General features: G+C 39.3%; 2 protein-coding genes across 2 annotated transcripts in view; both read left to right on the forward strand.

The window, feature by feature from the left end:
* The window catches only part of LOC115022836 (RNA-binding Raly-like protein), a 40,933-nt gene extending 39,729 nt beyond the window's left edge, over window positions 1-1,204 (forward strand). Inside the window, 1 exon segment of the mRNA XM_029453938.1 lies at window positions 547-1,204. The gene's annotated coding sequence lies outside the window, so the exon portion shown is untranslated.
* Window positions 1,205-3,166: 1,962 nt separating this feature from the next.
* Window positions 3,167-18,749, forward strand: lrrcc1 (leucine rich repeat and coiled-coil centrosomal protein 1). Its single transcript, XM_029453920.1, is given in 21 exon segments — window positions 3,167-3,599; window positions 4,732-4,937; window positions 5,061-5,126; window positions 5,213-5,380; window positions 6,444-6,607; window positions 7,600-7,791; window positions 8,246-8,445; window positions 9,173-9,254; window positions 9,256-9,348; window positions 10,294-10,442; window positions 12,601-12,805; window positions 13,440-13,579; window positions 14,111-14,279; window positions 14,281-14,313; window positions 14,900-15,085; window positions 15,729-15,903; window positions 16,363-16,526; window positions 16,762-16,970; window positions 17,064-17,201; window positions 17,889-18,024; window positions 18,433-18,749. Coding segments are annotated over 21 exon segments (3,030 nt in total). The 5' UTR covers window positions 3,167-3,555; the 3' UTR covers window positions 18,544-18,749.
* The last annotated feature ends 405 nt before the right edge of the window (window positions 18,750-19,154 follow it).

The following is a 19,154-nucleotide window of genomic DNA, read 5'->3' on the forward strand; positions in this document are numbered from 1 at the left end:
CGGAGTGAGACAAGCTTCTCATCCCGTCTTCTAAATGGCCTGTCATTCTCTCTGTCTGCGTGCGTAAGGGAAAGGTATCTTCTCTGCAGTTATCACTGATGGCTGTCTGAACAGCCGCAGAGATACGACTCCGTCTCATCTGCACTTTCCATCAGACGACATTTTAAATCCCCTGATTTTCTTTGTATGAGCAAATAGCTTTTGAAATTTAATTTGCCTCTCGGCTGACATTTCCTCCCTGCTGTCCTCAAGTGCCCGATAACGGAAATCTTTTTCAGCCGTTCTGAACATGATGGATCATTAAGATGATGACATAATGAACTGTTTTTCCTCAGGTGGATATCTCAGTGGTTGCAGGTTATATCAGAAGCATTAGTTTATTTTAATATGCTCACAGCGCCTACACCTCCTCTGTTTTGTCACCTCACAGGGAAAGTTTGCAGATAAAGAATCTTTTATAAAGTAGCCACCTTGTCTACATGGGTTTACTCTGTCTGGCAATATAATTCATTTTCACTGCGTTTTGTCTTGTTTTGTTTTTTCAAGCCGGAGGAAAAAGGGAGCGTACAGTAGAAGAAGCTGGGAGAACAGATACCAGCAAAACCTTCTTGATCAAGAAGGTGTCTTTGAAATTTAAAGGAAAGCGATAGCGGGAGTGACTGACGGCAGAGGAAGAGTTTTTCAAACGTTTTCTTTGCCTCCAGACTGCAACTGCAAAGAGCTATCACTAATTTCCCTTTGTGAAAAATAAGGACAAGATATTGTGTGCTTATTATATTATGGTCTGTATTGTGCATAAAAAATAAATTTACGTCATCAATCAGATGAACCATGAAACGCCCTCTTTGGTTGTGATGTTTATTCTGTTTCTGTGCCTCAGCGCGTGCAGAGAGCTAAATATGAATGTAAGAGGAACACTTGATAATTATGTGATTTTGCTTTTATTCACACATTTTTCTGAAATGTACACAGTATGTAATTTATTTACAATGTCTTGACAGTGTTGTGTATGCATATCATCCCATTTGTTATACATGATAAGATGCATTTTGAATTCTGTTTATGGTTAACAAGATTTTTTACTATCAGCATGTTAAAAATGTGGCTATTACATTTGTATTCATTGCATCTGTTGTACAGCTATGGATGATAGCAGTTTTTGAAATATACCCGTTCCTCCCTGAAAACTTGAGTGTTGTGGCTTTTTATTTTCACAAACAATCGGGAAGGAAAAAGTGCAAACAGTGTTTCTGTGGCGGCAATCTGTTTTTTATTATATGACGAGAGAAGCAGCATTGGAACATTTCTACCTGACCAAACTTAAATTAACTCCTCGTTAAAAACGGTTTTAGCAACATGGCTGTGGGTCCGTGTGTCTGATAAATCCAGCTGGCTTTGCCTTCAGGTTGACTTTTTTTTTGGTTTTGACTGAAATGTCTCAAAAACTATTGGGATTGATTGCCATGAAATGTTGTGGAGTGATTTGAATTATAAACAGAGAGAAAATTATATATAAATGGAAGTGAATTAATTAGTAGGTTGACAAAATAATTAATTGCCAACCATTTAAAAAATCTAATTGAACAACTTCTCGATTGACCAAGCAAATAATTAGCATATTAAAAATAAGTTGCTACCAACAGTTAAAAGCTGCCTGAATGTTAATACATAAGTAATAACACTCTAATGGTTTATGATAAGTCACAGGGGACATTTATCTGCATTCAGTACTTTTACTTTTAATACTTTTAAGTACATTTTTCAGATTATACCTACATACTTTTATATTTTTTATATATATATATATATATATATATATATATATAATGCTATAGCTTATATATATATATATATATATAAATATAATATAATATATATATATAATATATATATATATATATATATATATATATATATATATATATATATATATATATATATATATATATATATATATATATATATATATATAAATAAATGCTATAGGCTTTGGCTAGTTAGTTTTACATTTGAGAAACTTTTCTTTCCACCTTCAAAAACTATTCTTTTCAACAAAAAGTAGTTGCAAGGTGAAAATAAAGGCACAGCAATGATGCTAAATGTACAAATTCTCCACTTCAGTGCCCTTGAAAACTACGGTTTATAAGCGATAAGTGGTGTGAGGCAGCAGCAGATGGCATTTCTAATTCACTCACTTCATTAGCACCAGATCATCATTTTTACAGGTTAAGGAGGGCCATTGGCTGGGTTGCAGGTATAATTGGTTCTATCATCTCTGGCTCGCAGCCAGTGGGTACAATGATCAGTCATGCAGCTCCTCAAATATGGACAATGTTCAGTGTGTGATGAAGTGAATCCATCACCGGCCTGTAGCTGCTGGAGGAATTATGAGTATAATAGGGGTCAGGATCTTTATAATGCATCTGTGATTACTTGAGCAAGGATGCACAACTCGCAGTGAGCTTTGTTTCACAGGCCTTTAAGTCAAAGATGGAGCTAATGTAGGAAGTTGTGTGAATCCTATCTTAGAGAAAGCTAGCATGAAAGGAGCCATTTATATTTAATATGTTCCTCTATGAATAATTCCAACGTGGCTACTTTATACTTCTACTCCACTACATTTCAGAGGGAAACATTGTACTTTTACTACAATTATTTGACAGTTTTAGTTACCAGTTACTTTTTACATATAAAAACAGGATGCAGTACTATACTACTAATCTTCCCAGTACTATACAAAGTATCTAGAAGTGGCTCCACGTTGAACTGCAACTAAATTGCTCTTACATGTACTGAAGGAGAAGGGCATAGGACTACTTTATTAATAATTAAATTATGAATTTTCATATTATATAATCCATGCAGGAACAGGAAGATTATTTTCAGTCATTTAGTTCTAAAACAAGAATGTTATAGTTGCTTTGTGACATTTCTATTATACACCAACATGCCTTTGTTTTGGCAGGCATGCAATATTATTTTTGTATCATTCTATACATTGTTGTTGTTTTTTAGGGGGAAATCCTTCTGCCTTTATAGTCATGTAAAATTCAATGGAACATTTTATTAGAATAGAAAATAATATGATTCACAGAAAAAGCTCTAAACCTATACATTTATTATTATCTTTAAACCATGATGTTTGATCAGAAATTGTTCAATAAGAAAAGGAAAAAAACTAACAAACAAAAAAAGTCTAAAAGCAAAAGAATATCCCGGATGTTACCGTTAACTACGTCACCGGAAGTCCCAAACCAGAAGCGGCTGGTTCAACTCGACAGAAGAAGAAAGGCTAAAAACAACAACAACAAATGTTTTAACGAGCTCACAAATCCTGCTCGGGATGTTATAATATTAAATAAACGCTTTTCTAACTGTGCTAAACAGTTAACCTCCTGCCATCGATCGCTATAAACTTATGCTAGGCTGCTAGGTTAACTTAGCTAAACAGTTTTCTGCTCACTCTGCCTGATATGGAAATACTTGTATTAGCTTGCAGACTTACAGCCAACGGTACAAACGGGTAAATAACGGTTAACGCTGCGTTTCGTCGTTATGGGAGACAAGGAGCTGAGTCTTATTGACAAGAATATAACAAGGTAACGTTAACTAACCACTGCTTCTTCTTCTTCTTTAGCTTTGTTCAATGAAAACTTGGTCCCCTGAGCTGTACATTTATTAATTTTAAGTAAAAGAGCAGAAGTATTATCAGTCAAAGGTTCTTAAAGTGAAAGTACTCTGTTACTTAAGTAAAATTAGCATTACTACAGTGTAGAAATACTCTGTTACCAATCCTGCATCTTTTTCCCTCTGTAATTTAGTGGAGTAAAACATTGAAAGTAGTATAAAAATGAAGTATGCAAGTAAAGTAAAGTTTCATCAAGTAAACATACTTTGTTACATTCCACTGAGGAGGGGTCCTCATCTCAATTCAGTCCCAAATCCTACTATAGAAACATGACACAAAGAACAGCAGAACATCCTCACGTCTGAGAAACTGAAGCCACAGAGTGTTTGGCATCTTTGCTTAATTTGCAATTATTAAAATAGTCTAATTATGACTAATCGCTTCAGCTCTAACACTCCTATCTCTTTGGGCTCTTTAAAATACTTGAAATGTACATTTGTAATGGCGGGAGGGGGGATAGATGGGTAATTGTTGTATGTCATGTTTTAAGCTACTGGATGCCTGAATTTCCCTCGGGATAAATAAAGTATCTATCTACTTAAAATTAAACAATCTTAGATATAGAAATTACTCTTTGCTCATAGTTTATGTCCACATTACCACCGTAACCTGTGATGAGGGATCACATCAAGTAGATCTTACTTCATGTAGACGGCATGTTACTTTTTAGCATTGTGAACACCTAATAGGCGATCACAAACCCAAAAGGTTTGGAAGCTCTGCCTTAGGACATTAAACACAAGGTTTCAGAAATGGAACAATTAATTGATCGACCGAAGGTTATTTAGCAAAACATTAGATGAATCGTTTAAATCGAACAAAAATGCCAAATATTTACTTTTTTCTTGTTAAATGTAAGGACAGGTGGCCTTTCTGTGTTTTTTATAAATGTAAATAGAATGTCTTCACATTCTTTGGGACAACAATTAGTCGATTTAATAAAAGAAAAAAGAAAATGTTGCTCCAAATTTTAGGATTTTTTTACTGCAAAGTGATACGTTGCATGGTGAATCTGTTGTTTCACCTTGTTGCTTTTTGTCTAGTTTGCTAGATATCTTCCTGAGTCCCACTGTAACATCACTCAATCTGCACTGCAATCACATCCCAGGGATCGAGGGTCTGACCTCAGCTTGGCACCTGCGGCACTTAGACCTTTCCTCCAATTGTATTTCTAAGATTGAGGGTCTAAGCTCCCTCACTTCCCTGAGAACTCTAAATTTATCCTGTAACTTAATCACCAAGGTTGAAGGTGAGTCTTTAGTCGCTCTTTTTCTTTGACGATAAATGCTTCACGGGTGTTCTCCAAGTAATAATTCTTCATTACAGACTCTTTGAGCTGTAGAGTCGTTAATGTCCCCTCCCTTTACCTCAGGACTGAACGGCCTCGTGAACCTAACACGATTAAACGTGTCCTACAATCAGATAAACAACCTCACTGGTGAGTTTAACACCAACCAAACTTTTCTTTTTCTACACTCAAATAAAACCACTTTTGATTGACGTGGCTGTTGATGTACCTATTAGGCTTGTTGTATCTTCATGGCGCGGGATACAAGCTGAAGCACCTCGGTCTCCATAGCAACCACCTGGACAACATCGATCACCTCCTGCAGTGCCTTCTGGGATTGCAAAGTTTGAGAGAGGTCACTCTGAGCCAGGATGGCAGAGACAACGCTGTGTGTAGGTTGCCAGGTAAGACATGAAAAGGTACATACTGGTACTCAGCCCCATTTCTAAAAAAAAAACAAGCTTGTGGTTGTTTGTTTGGAAGAGATGACTTTCTTATTTTTGAAGGTATCTACTTCTGAATACACTTATTGTCAGCGTTGGACAAAAAGTATTTGCCATAAGAGTGATGTAATGTTGAAAGATTAACAGCCCTGCTTAAAACCTTATCTTTTATGAAGGTAATAACTCTCAGTTTGTTGTTGAATATGTGCTGATTCAACTTCATGATCATTTTGGAGGCTTTATATTTAGTTATTCTGTCGAGCACATTTCAATCAGTGCAGACTAAACATTAGAAACACGTCTCTAAATCAGTTTGAACACTATAACCATGATGAAGGTTAGAGATTTTACGTGTTGGACATTTAAAAAGTGTCAAAGAGACATCATAACAGTATGTGCTATAAACACCTCTCTCTGTTGTTTTTGATGCATCGCTGACTAATCCAGAGGATAATTGTTATATTTTGCAGAAATAACTGACTCCTAACTCTCGCCTTGAGTTGTCTGAAATGAAAGCACAATGAAAATCAGTGGGAGTCAAATTGACAGCTACTGCTAGTAATGACAGTGACCTATTTTTCTCTCTATGCATCTTATACCCGTGCCTTTTTATACTTTTTATCTTGACTGCAGTTACTACCTTTTTAGTTATGCTATGCACCCGTCGTACATATCTTCCTGCTCATAATTAATTCACAGCAGTAGCTGCTGAAAGCACGTGTTTAAATCCGCGAGGGCGCACTTAAAGCATTCTTACAACCCTTGCTGTCAATATGCAGAGGTACACTTGTATTAGCAGCGTTCAGTTCTCATTAAGTGAGCCGCATCAATAGTGCATATGAGGAAAGTGCACGCAGAGGAGAGGTTATTCGTTAAGAAATAGATTATTTGATTTCATGCAGCATTACACCTGATGATTTAGCCAAGCCACATGCCACTGATGTTACCATACTGAATAATGGTGTCTTGCAGCTCTAGCCTGGTCAGGTTTTTCTAATGTCTGTGTGTGTTTGTGTCGCTGCAGGTTACAGGGAGATTGTTATTCAGTCGTTGCCACAGATCTCTGCTCTGGACGGTCTGGACCGGCTGGGAAATCCATCACTAGTTCTCGGGAGTCCCTGTGATATCCCCGGTCTGGAAGACTACGTGGACCTCCTGCTGTCCTCGGATACTAGTCACAATGAAGCGGTATTTATTGTGGCCACACTACCATTAGTAGCATTATATTTATACAATTGTATTTCATTATAATGACCGTAGTCCAGTTAAATTGTTTATTAATTGAAACATTCATTTAACCAAGGAGTCTCTTGAGATACATTTTTGGAAGAGACACCTTCAGCATAGAAGTGTCAACACATAGTCACAGAGGAACACAGACTTCATTCATCACATTCATACGCAGCACAATAAAACAGGACCTAAGAGGAATGAGAGAGAGAAGTTTTACTTTAAAACGGTTACATTCCTCAGAAGATTTATTTGTGAATGTGGCTTTTGAATTCCTGATATGAAGGCCACATTTCAAAATGAAGTTTATCTTGTAAACAGTGGTAAGGATCAAAGAGACAGAACACCGGCACTCACAGATAAATGGTCTACTTATTTATTGCTGACGAAGCTGAAATGCATTCGGTTTCACCCACAATAAATAAGAAGACAATTTATATAATATAATACATTAATAAAAGTGCATAGTTCAGAACTAACGCTGTCAATATCATAATTGCACAGAAATACCTTTTAACACTAAAGAAGCTTTCTAATGCAAAATAATTCAAGTATCAACACTTTGCATCAAGAAAACCTCATAAATAAATAGAAGTTGCATTTTGTGTCCAACAGGATTTAATCCAAAACTCCAAATTCGTATTTTTATCAGGAACAGTTAAATGTTTCTCTTTAGATTCTGTCATAAAAAGAAAAGTGTTGTATTACTGAAAGTGTTTGGGAGATTTGATTACAGGGCCATCTTGCTCTGTCGCTGTGTCACTCTGTGGCTCAGGTAGTTGTTGTTAAACGCAGATTCCCAGTGCTGGAATATTATGTAATTCAGTGGATTTGTAGCAGGATAGTGAACATTAGGGAATCTGTCCAATAAATTGGTTTAAAAAAAAAAAAAACAACTTCAGTGTTAAACCAAATGGAGAAAAAAAAGCTCATTTAATTTTCCACTGCAGGTTAAAGAGGATGTCAGTCTCGGCACACCCCGCATCGATGAGGTGCTGACCCAGTTTCGTCAGCGGATTACCTCCGAAGTAATCACAGATCCAGGGGAACAGGTTCGCTCGTCTGTGGCCGATCCAGCAGACCCAGCTAATGAACAACGCATCAGGAAACTGGAGCACCAGGTGTCTCAGCTCATCCGGAAGGTGCTGATTTAACACTGCTGAAATATATAAGTCAAAGATAAAGAAGTATTTGTGCGAGGTATACAGCAGGTGAGGGTAGCTGAGCACATTGATGGCTTGTACTTAGATTAAAAACAGTAGAAGTTAGCCTACAAACCTAACAATCCTCTTATAAATCACATACAATATTAGAAACTGGAGTATTTTAGCATTTTCAGAGAGAACATTCTTCCCTAAAGATGCCTGTTGGACCTGCTCAATTAGTCAGTTCTAGGTTAAGTATTCGTGGTATCCAGGCATATTATTTCTTTACCTTTTAGTCTTACGTCCTTGTATTTTAAGTGTTGCCAGAAAGGGCTTGCTGCTATGTCTATCAAATAAACCCTATGTTTTATTCATTTATCATTTACGTGCATATTTATATGTAGACTTATTTTATCCCCTCACATTATTATGAGTATTTCTGTTTACTCAGGCCCCTGCGGGTGACAAATCCAGTAGCTCTGCTCATTCTGTGGCGACGATTCGGAAACCCAAGAGGGACACAGACCGCACGTCGGAGAGCGAGTGTGACAGCGGGAAGGAAAACAGGAGGCGCTCCAGGATCCCCAAACGTCGTAGCGGCATAACATCAAGGACGACCTTCAAGGAGACCAAGGGCCGGAGATCAGACAGGTGATTCTGCAACTGCATATCTCTGCGTTTGCTGCATTAGCCGTGCAAGAGACCCTGGGCGTCAAAAGCTCGCATGCAATGCATCTTGGTACATTTAGGCACTGCCGGCGCGGCCCAGCAAGCAGAAGAACTCAGCTTTCTTAGTCAATATAGCACACACTCAGTCATTTATTGCTTCAGTTGACTGCATTTACCATCAACACTGATTAAACATGCACATCAAAAACTGTGTGAAGACATTTTGAGCTCTATTAGACACTAACACAATCTGGAAGTGTACCTTTAAGTAAAGATAATCACATTCATATATCACATATCATACGGTTTCTTTTTTGCCTCTCAGCTGGAAGGCGGTGACACATTTTCTTCTCTGAGCGATGTGGTAAACTTTCCTCCCCTCTGGTAGAAATTACAACTGTCATCTCACTCCTATGATTAACGACTGTGCTTCTGTGGCATACCCCCTCATCTTGCTTCATCAGCCACTGATGACACATGCTCAGGATTCAGTTATTTAACTCAAGTAAGCGCCCAACTGTCCTCATCAAAGGCAAGGTGATTTTAAAATACAAGCTCCAAATTCAATTCAAAGTTGTTCAAACTTTGCCAACCTATAAAAGTGCCCATGTTGCCTGCTTTGACCTTTTATTGAGCCACACACAGCTTGAGGGTTTTTATAATCCAGTTTTACAGCTGGTTCAATGCCTGTGATATAATTTATGTGCAGCGATCAGGAGAATCATAAACAGAGGAGTTCAAAGTCTGCTGAGGGGCTCAGGAGGAAGGCTGGTGGCGCAGGTGTGAAAGACGCAACAGGGGCCGATGAGGAGGGGACCTGTGAGAGCTGCTAAGGCCTCAGGTGACATGAAAACTAAGTCCAATGAAGAGGAGGAAACCTACAGGGTAAGACTTGGATAGGATGCAGTCTGAATGCAGTTTTTATTTTTATTGAATGAATGTAATATGAAAAAGGTTATGTCATCGTACATCCTCTGGGTGTTTGCACTCATATCTCTGGGAAAGCAGACTTTTCTTTGTATTCCTTTTTATTGTACTCTGAAACATGCACATTCAGGAAAAGAATAATACAATAAAATAACCACAACACAAAGACAACAACAAAAATAACAGCGTCAACATTTTCCATTCCACTTTTTGAGATTTTTGAGATAACATTGTGTTTTAAGTGAATCAGTGCGTTACACTAACGGGTTGCAATATACATATAGAGACATGAATGATCATTAAAAGTATACACGCATATAAATAGCATATTTTCCATTCCCATTTAATATACCAGCCACAATTGTTTTTGTTTTATATGTATGAACTGTATTCCACACATTCTTCCTTGTGTAAACGAGACGCATACATTACCCACAATGCAACCTGTCTGGTAACAGTTTGGTCGAATATTTGGGTGTGTTATGCTAGTAGAAGCTAATGTTGCCTCTAGCTGCTAGCTTCAAGCGGAGATGAGGAGCGGGCTACAGAAGTCTGGACTCCACACCTCCAGATTCTTTTCATTTTCAAACTTGTAGTCTTCAGACCCGACTGACGCTGACTCATGTGACAGCATGAGGCAATTCATCAGATTTCACGCAGCTCCCTCCGGAGCTACCAAATGCTTTAAAAACCTTTTTTCACATTATGCAGTATCAATCAACCAATCAAATGATAGTTGTATAGCACCTTTCATACGGGTTAGTGTAGTTCAAAGTGCTACACAGATGACTGACGAGCGTAAAAGAACAAGTGTAGACTGTGAAAACAGAAAAGACAAAAACAATTTGAGAGCAATGCATCCAAGACAATAACAATTATGAATTATCTTTGTGTATGTGTCAGACTATTGTGGAAGAGCGTGACCAGGAAAGGGAGAGGCGTTGGAAGGCTGAGCAGGCTGTGAGGAAACTAACAGAGGATCTGAAGTGCCTGCAGACAAAGGTCAGCGAGGAACAAGACCTGCAGAGCATGGCCCTGCACACCACTGACAGGTAACAGGAAAACTTTGTTTGGACACGCAGATGTTTGCACACAAACTTCCACGTGAATTGCTGCAGTAGCTCTAAAGAAGATATCATGATGAAAAGGGATAATTGAACTTGTCTCTGTGGATTTGAATTGTCAACTGCATAATGGATTCTCATCTAGTTCAGCCCTCTTCATCAGACCCGCTGCCTGTCTCATTCTTGAACAATGAGTATCCATCCCAGCCATTAGAAATCCTCACCGCTATTGTCCGGGAGCCTCTTGTGAAATCAAGCACACATTATGGCTCCATTATTCCAAAACCTTAAAGGGATAGTTTGGATGTTTGAAGTGGGATGGTATGAGGTACTTATCCACAGTCAGTGAATTTCCTGTATATGGAGGTCCGCACGCCCTAACTTTGGAGAAACTGTACCAGCATGGAAGCTAAGCTTATGTTCTGCTGTGGAACAAAATTATGCTCGCTTCAAAGCCACCAGAGTCCTTTGAGAAAAACAGTCATTTTACATCGCAGAACGCGGACGTTGCTGTGCGTTGCCTCTTTAAAGCCACTACCAGAAGTCTGGTGGCTTTAAAGAGAGCCTAACGTCTTCAGTTCCCCATCGAAAAAGTAAAGCACTGAAAATATTCCAACTCTACCGTACACTTGAACTGATGTTGATTCTTTTTAAGTTGCTAAAATACATTTAGCTGATTCCGCCGTCTGCAGCAGTACATTGCTTCTGTGCTGGTACTCCCTCCTATTCCTTTAAAGTATGCCTGCATTTGTCTGCAATAATAAAGCTGAGTATAAAGATCATTAACATACCCTCCCATCCATCGGTATATCTTATATTTAAATTCCAGAGGGTATAGTTATCTATTATTTAATATTCCTATATGTCTAAGACCATTTGGCTGTGAGCGATGCTCCTTCTGCACTGCACTGATAGAGCCAGGTAAAACTATTGTGTGCACTCTTCTTGCTTGCATCACACCCTGCTTCGATAAATCTGCATTATGGTGGTAGTTAGAATCCTGGTGACAAGCATATGTCAGCTGTATTACAGGAATCAATCTTAACTGTCACTTTGTAAGGACAGTGAGCACGGCTGCTACTGTTTACTCCCCCGCTCATCAGGAGATAGATTACAGTAAAATGACTCATCATGGCTAATTTAAAGGTTTAATGTGTAATTCTGAGCCACCTGCTCTAAAGAAATAGGGGGCAGTATTTCACCTCTAAACTGGCTCCATATGATCTCTAATGTTCATATTTTAGCTGTAATAGTTTGGCATATTTATTGTATTCTAATTTATTTTTTGTATTGTGTACTTCTGTGTAATGCCTGTCAGTCAGTCAGTGGGCAAGAATACCACAATTTGACCAAACTGCAGAAACTCTGAGAGCCGGTCAAAAGAAACTGCGATCTTCTAATCTTCACGTGGGGCTGATGTTTACTGGAGCACTAATGTTTACCAGGGGCTGTAGTTCGATTAATGTTACATTAGTTTGTTTATTGGACTAAATCTAAAGTTGCAGAAACTAGTATTTGGAGTCCCCGGTGGCGGTGAAGCTAGAGCAGCCCGCCGGGGGAGGAGAGAGAGGCCGGCATTCTGCAGCCTCCTCCCTCTGACGGAGCCCCAGTCAGCGGCCGAAGAGACTTGAGCTCAGCCAGAACAAGCCTGTCCACACAGTGGGCTGCTGGAGGATGTGTAACGGCAGCAACACAGAACATTTACAAACGAGTCAGGCAGCTGTACTTCTTCTCCCTCTGGTCTGAGGGCAGACTGGAGCTACAGTGACTCACTATCACCTCTAGAGGAACAAGTGGTATTACAGGACTGGACGGAGCGGAGCTAGGCAGTTAGCATGCTAACTTCAGTAGATATCTCTGCAGCTCAACACAGAGACGTCTTTGACATCACGTTAACACTGTTACCTCTTCACATTCTGTTGATAATAGTAGTTAATTGTTTTAATTTTAAATTCTGGCATAGCTTACACATTGAACCTTTACAGAGGGAGAAAGATTTTTAACAGCAGGCTATAAAGCACAGGAGACAATCAAGGGCATCACAAAATTGGTAGTGGTTGCCTATATCAGTCTCCATATGTAGTCATTCGGTGTATTACTCCTGCTGTTCTCGCACACTTTTTTATCATGTTTTCTCCCCATACAGACTAAAAGAATTGTTGCTAAAGGAGCGATCGGGGCGCTCTGAACTGCAGGCTCGTGTTGAGGAGCTGGAGGGGAGCCGGCAGTCTTTAACCCAGCAGCTGGAGCAGGCCCGCAGCAATGAAGAACAACACAAGACGGCACTGCACAGACTGGAGGAAAGTTTCTCCCATGCAGAGGCACTCAGGGCTCGCCAGCAGGCTGAGGAGGTAGAGAAGTTGGTTTAGTATACCTGAAAACTCTTGTATCGCCATTTTAATGCATATAGTGAACATTCATGGAAATCAGAGCAAGTGTATTTAGAGTCATACAAATACAAACTTGTATTTATTACAGAGAAACATTGACCGTACTGTACGCATGTATACGGCTAAAGCTCATTTTCAACACCAGTCGCTCGATGATTGATAGTTCAAGTAATCATTAAAATGACACATTACAGTTCATCTTAACATCTTTTAATTAAAGAAAACAAGAACAAATCATCCATGCCATCACACTCAAAAACAACACTCACACAAACAAACAAAACATTTATATCATTAACTGAAGTACACAAATAATGACTCGGCTAGTTGGTGTCATTAATACAGTTCTGGCTAAGTTTTAACAAGTGCTTGTAGAAAATGTTTTAAAATCCTGAATCTGCTTTGAGCCGGCAGGTAGGGAACATCATGCTGTTTCTGTTACCTACCACTGCACATGTTAACTAACTCCCTTGGTCGATTTCAGTGTTGATTAAACCAGATAAGTAGTTCAGTGATCTCTCCTGCAGAGGAAAAGCTTCAGTAGAGCTCTGATGGTATGTGATAAAACATGGTTTAATGTGCTGACCCTCCTCAGATGAAGCGGCACCAGGAGCTGGAAAACAAGGCAGGAGCTCTGAAGAGAGAGTCGGACATCCAGAGAGCCTCGTTGCGTCAGCACAAAGACAAACTGCAGCAGCTGCATGAACTGCTGGCATCCAGGGAACAAGAGCACAGGTACACCTGGAGGTTTTGCTCTGAATCACTGCAAGATGTGTTGCATAATATCAACACACACACACACACACACACACACACACACACACACACACACACACACACACACACACACACACACACACACAGGCTGGAAATCAATTTTCTCAATCAACTTCACCCTATGAGTGCATGAATAAGACATTTTCTGCCAAAATTAGAATAGTTTTGGTTATTTCACATGAAAGGTTTGCATTTTTGTGTTTTTGTCTTTGCTCTTCTGAATGGTTTGATCAGTTAGAAAACAGTGATACACATATTTACACTTTCTCTCCTCTCCAGCTAAACATGAAATCACTGTCCAGTGAAGCACAAACAGGGAATTTCATACTAAGAAATCTGTCTGATTAACTCTGACTGCTGCAGCCTCATATTAGTCTCAGATAATCTTTTGAATAAATAAAAAAAAAACAAGAATATAAGACTTGAAAACAGTGAATCCTGTTTGTATAAAGGCTCCAGTGAACCATCCTTGTTTGTATTGTTTTACAGAAAACAACTGGATTTGCGCCTGCAGCCTGGTGGGGCAGACTTCCGAGAGGCGGTGGCGAAAGAAGTTGCATCAGTGGAACAAAGACACGGCCACAGGGAGGTGGAGCTGCAGGAGAAGCTGGCAGAGGGCAGGAAACAGTACGCCGCTCTGGAGGACGAGTTCCGCATAGGCGCTGACCATCGAGGCTGCTCGCTTCTCTGAGGTTTGCTAAAAGATGGACGTGTGCCAGACAGAAGACCTGTTATCCCTAAATGTGACTCTGTTCTCAGCGGATAAATTACTACTGTGTCCAGTAAAAAGTGAAATGATTGAACCGGAATCAATCTAGATAGACTCAGTGGATTCTTTTCAGCATTATGGTGAAAGCTGAGATTGAATTAGGGTCATCTGAATCTGAACAAGCAGTCTGGGGTTGCCACAGGAAGAGAGCTGTACAAAAGGATTGGATTTGAATCAATCTTGTCGTTATGGTTACAGATTGCATTTATACGTTCTGCACAAAATGTAATTTAGTCCTGATTGGTACGACTCGCACAATTTTCTACTTTAAGTGTCCAAAGTTTGACCTTTTGGAAAAGTTTGAATAAGATACAGATTGACAGCCGTACTCTCACTCGTGGAAACCTTTAAAAATAGCTTTCTTTAAATCTGTAACTCTGAAACCAGAATGTCACATTGATTGATACAATTGTTGAGTCAGGTAATGCTCAAACCAAAGTGCTTCACTCTATTCAACTCCTAGACGTCTCATTCACATTCGATTCCACATCCTCGCTCTGCTTCTGCAGGTGAAGGACGCTTGTGATCACATGACTGCAGAGCTGTTGGGGGTCAAGGCGATCCTCGCTCAGTCCCAGCAGAGGGAGAAGAAGTCGGGCTCCCTGGTGCAGGAGCTCACAGCCATGGTCAAAGAGCAGAAGAACCGCATCACTGGTCTCATCAAGTCCAAGAGAGACACTGTCACTGATCTGAAGGTACAGCACTAAAGTAAAAGAGACATATCTGACTGTATTAGTAAATCAAGAACGAACTGTCTGGAGAAATCGATCCCGCTTCTTCAATACACCGCAAATAAAGAGTAAACTAACTAGTTCACAAAAAATCCCGTTGACCATTATGTCTGAATAGAATGTTTTTGTTTTTAAATGGAAGAAATGTGTGACATAGTGGGAAATGCTTATGGACTAACTGATATATAAATCTCAAAATACTGGATTTGTATACGCCCTTCTTCAATGACTGGACACTTTGACCATGGCTGTTTCTGTTTTCATTTATTTTGCTTATTTGTGGAGTTTTTTTTCAATCTTAATCTTAATCTTTTTCCACTCATAAGTTACCATACATAATATGTGTGGTTGTATGCACAAACTCTATAAAGAAAGAAGAATACATTGTCTGATCAGGTTTGAAAAATCACATCATATATGAAGATACAATAGAGACGACCAGTTCTGGGCATCAGTCGCTGCCTTTCCAAAGATGGTTCAGCCTGAGCCTCTGCGAGACTTTGAGACATCGTGAATACTGAATGGTCCAGATGCCTTTCCATCTGTCAGCCGTGACAGATGGCCGTTGATCATTAATACTGTCTGTCTCCGTCTGTCCCTCTGCCAGAGCCGCCTGCATTCCTTGGAAGCAGAGGTAGAGCAGGACCGGCGTCTCGGCCTGCAGCTCGAGCTGCTCAAGAAAGACAAAGGACGACTGTTGTCTCAGCTCACAGCTCAGGAGTCGGTGATCGACGGCCTCAGGGCCGAGAGGAGGATCTGGGGCCAGGAGCTCGCTCAGCAAGGTGGGAAACGTCCAGGAGGGCTCATGGTGTCCACTTTGAATGAGCCTTTTAGTGCATGGCACACATTGATAACCAGTTTTAGTTGTTTGTCATCAAACACTCGTACAGGTCTTCCCTTGAGTCCAACGCTTAGCGTATGAAGGAGACATTAGCTGTTTGGCTTAATAATGTGTATATGCTGATGTTTCATTTCATCCATATCAAGTAAAGCCTGTCATCTAGTGGTTCTTTGGGAGAAACACACTCAGGCTAGGCAAGGTAATTGTACACAATTGAAAATGTTGCTGCAGACGTATAAGGCATTAAAATGTACTAAAACAAGATGACTCAAATAAAAAGGAATCGAATGGATAAAAATAGACAAAAGAATAATAGATGTTGAAGTAGTAAAGTTTAATATTAAGTGCTATTGTGACAGCTGAGATCCAATTAACAATTGTATGTATTTCTCTTTACAAGGAGCATCTTTGTCTCAGGATCGTGGACGCCTGGAGGCCAGGATAGAGGTGCTGGGGGCTGAGCTGGAGTCTCAGAAGAAACAGAACAAGAGAGACAACGATTCTCTAAAAATCAAAACCAAAATCATTGATGACCAGACAGAGACCATCCGCAGACTCAAAGAGGTAGTGGGATACTTTGATTATTGAAATCAGTGAGTTGTACTAAAAGAAAAACAACAAAAGAGCCCATCATACCAGAACCCGCCACAACTTCAACATATTTGTGTGTGTTACCATGAGCATCAATGTGAATTGGTGTATGTTTGTGAATTTGTGTTTGCCTATCCGTCTTATTCGTTCTTTATCTTGAGACACACTGAAGCCATTTCTCTTTCTCCTCCGCCTTCCTGCTGTCTAGGCCCTGCAGGAGCGCGATGATCAGATTCGCCGGCTGCGCGAGGAGGCGGTCCAGGCCCAGAAGAGGTTCCAGCAGCAGCTGGAGGAGGAAACATCTCAGCAGGCTGAGCTGAGGGAGCGGCTGGAGCATCTGAGCCTGCGCAAGGAGGAGCTGAAACAGCAGCTGGAGGACAAGGAGGCGAAGCTTGAGGAGATCAAAAGAGTTTACAGGCAAGCGTCGCATCACAAACACACACATAGACATACTCGCTATATAGCGTATACACCAGAAAAAAATGATGTTCTATCTATTTTTTCTACTAGTGATTCCAGTAAGAAGTGGCAGGCGAAGGCAGACCTGCTGACTCGGCTGGAGAGCCAGGTGAAGTGCATGAAGGAGAACTTTGATTCCAAGGAACGCTTGCTGCTGGAAGAAAGAGATAAAGCAACCGAAGCACACAAGTATGATACATTACATGAGAGCACAATCCCTTGTAGTTATCAAGTGGCAACTCTTATATCCTATGCGATGGGTAATGTAGTTGTATTTGCTTGTCTTTTGTAGAAAGAGCGATTATCCTGCATTAAAAAAAGAAGTTTAAATGCCTTAAAAACTTAAACAAAAAACGTGTTGCTACTCTGTATTTCCATATCTACCATGTGCACACATGTTTGCCCAATCATGGTCTACCTGCTGGGAACAGGTAAGGACAGCTCTGCAGCTTTCTTTAATCCTGAAGGAGAGGGAACTCATTTCCTACGTCAAGAAAGCTGATAAAATACTTTTCCTCAAAAGTCTAAAAGGAAGATAAAGTATGTCTCACTCTGACATTTTTGTGGCAGTAAGGACTATTTTTTTTTTATATATTTCTTCCACCTTTCTCACAAAACCCCAAGCTGAAGAACTCTGAAGACTCATAATTGTAATAACATATTACTTATGAAGTCTGGGGTCAAATTATAATCAGGGTTTATGAGTGTCCTTGACACAGAAGTAGGTGATTCATTTTTAATAAAATATTAGTTTATTTTTAGGTCAGTGGTTCGTTCATGGACGGTCCGCCCTAAAACAATGCTTATTATGCAGTCAGGACATGATTTCCATGTGCCTTATGTAACATTATGTTGTATTTGTTGTCTGTCTTGCAGAGCTGCGGTAGAGAAGTTACACTGTGTGGATGATGCATTTCGACGACAGCTGGAGTCTGGCCAGGCTGCTCATCAAGTTGAGCTGCTTCGACTGGCAAATGAGAAGCAGAAACAGATTGAACAAGCCAATAAGAAGGTAAAATATAAACACTAGTGTAGTTTTCAAAAGGAAGTCGTGTTTACTATAGATCTGGATTTTATATTTCTTTTTTATAGAGCTGGTAAAAATATTGTCACTGGAAATGTTACATGTTGGACACAGCAGATCGTTGTCTTCCAGCTGTCCTTTGTGAATCTGAGAAGAAGGGAAACATTTTGAAAGGAAGTTCCACAAACACGTGCAGTTTGACAATGTCATGAGTAAAACTGGAATCTGTGGTTTCAACCTAATCACTTTTTTACCTCTGATCATATCCAACTTTATTCTTTGGATTTCACCTAACAAGGCTTTGAAAGTCGCTAAAAAGGTTTGAATTTGATGACCAAAACATGTATAAGAACCTCATGTTTGAAATTGTAAAATTGTATATCTGTGTGTCGTCAGGTATTTGAAGTGGAGGAGGAGATGCGTCAGCTCCTGGAGGAGACGGAAACTAACAAGAGAACCGTGGAAGAGAAAATGAAACGTCTCACAAGTGTACTAAAAGACTTTTAACACATGAAATATGACTTCAGCTATGGCAACTAATGAATTTCAACACTTTGAAATTTTTCTTTTTAAATCAATTTATTAATATTTTGTTTATGTTAAGTTATTGATGTATTTTAATATCATGATTTATCAATTAAATTCTTGAGTATATTTTTGTATTTTTAAGACATAATATGTAATGTTTTTTCATTAAAATGTTCTAAAAACAACACCTTTTATCCAGTTCAAGCCACATTTTTACCATATACTTTTTATATCTTAGTGGTTTTTCTCTATTTTAACTGATTTTTTTGTTATTGATTTGATTAAGAGCCCCCTAGTGTCAGAAGATTACCGGTACATATTTTACGTTTTGATGAGAAATAATTATAAAATGTTATTTATATAGCATATTTCATACAAGAATATACAAAACAATGTACATGACGTTAAACAGGACAAAAGACATTTTCAAGAAATAGAATTAAAAAAATCAAAGATAACTATGATGTGTTTGTTTCAGTTATGAATAAACTAAAGTGTGAGCACAGAGAATGGACCAATTAACCAATGAATACAATACAATATCTACAGAAATAATAATAAATACAGAAAGGAATCTCATCTTCAGTCAA

This window comes from Cottoperca gobio, chromosome 17, assembly GCF_900634415.1.
Source record: "Cottoperca gobio chromosome 17, fCotGob3.1, whole genome shotgun sequence".
Classification (NCBI taxonomy): Eukaryota; Metazoa; Chordata; class Actinopteri; order Perciformes; family Bovichtidae; genus Cottoperca; species Cottoperca gobio.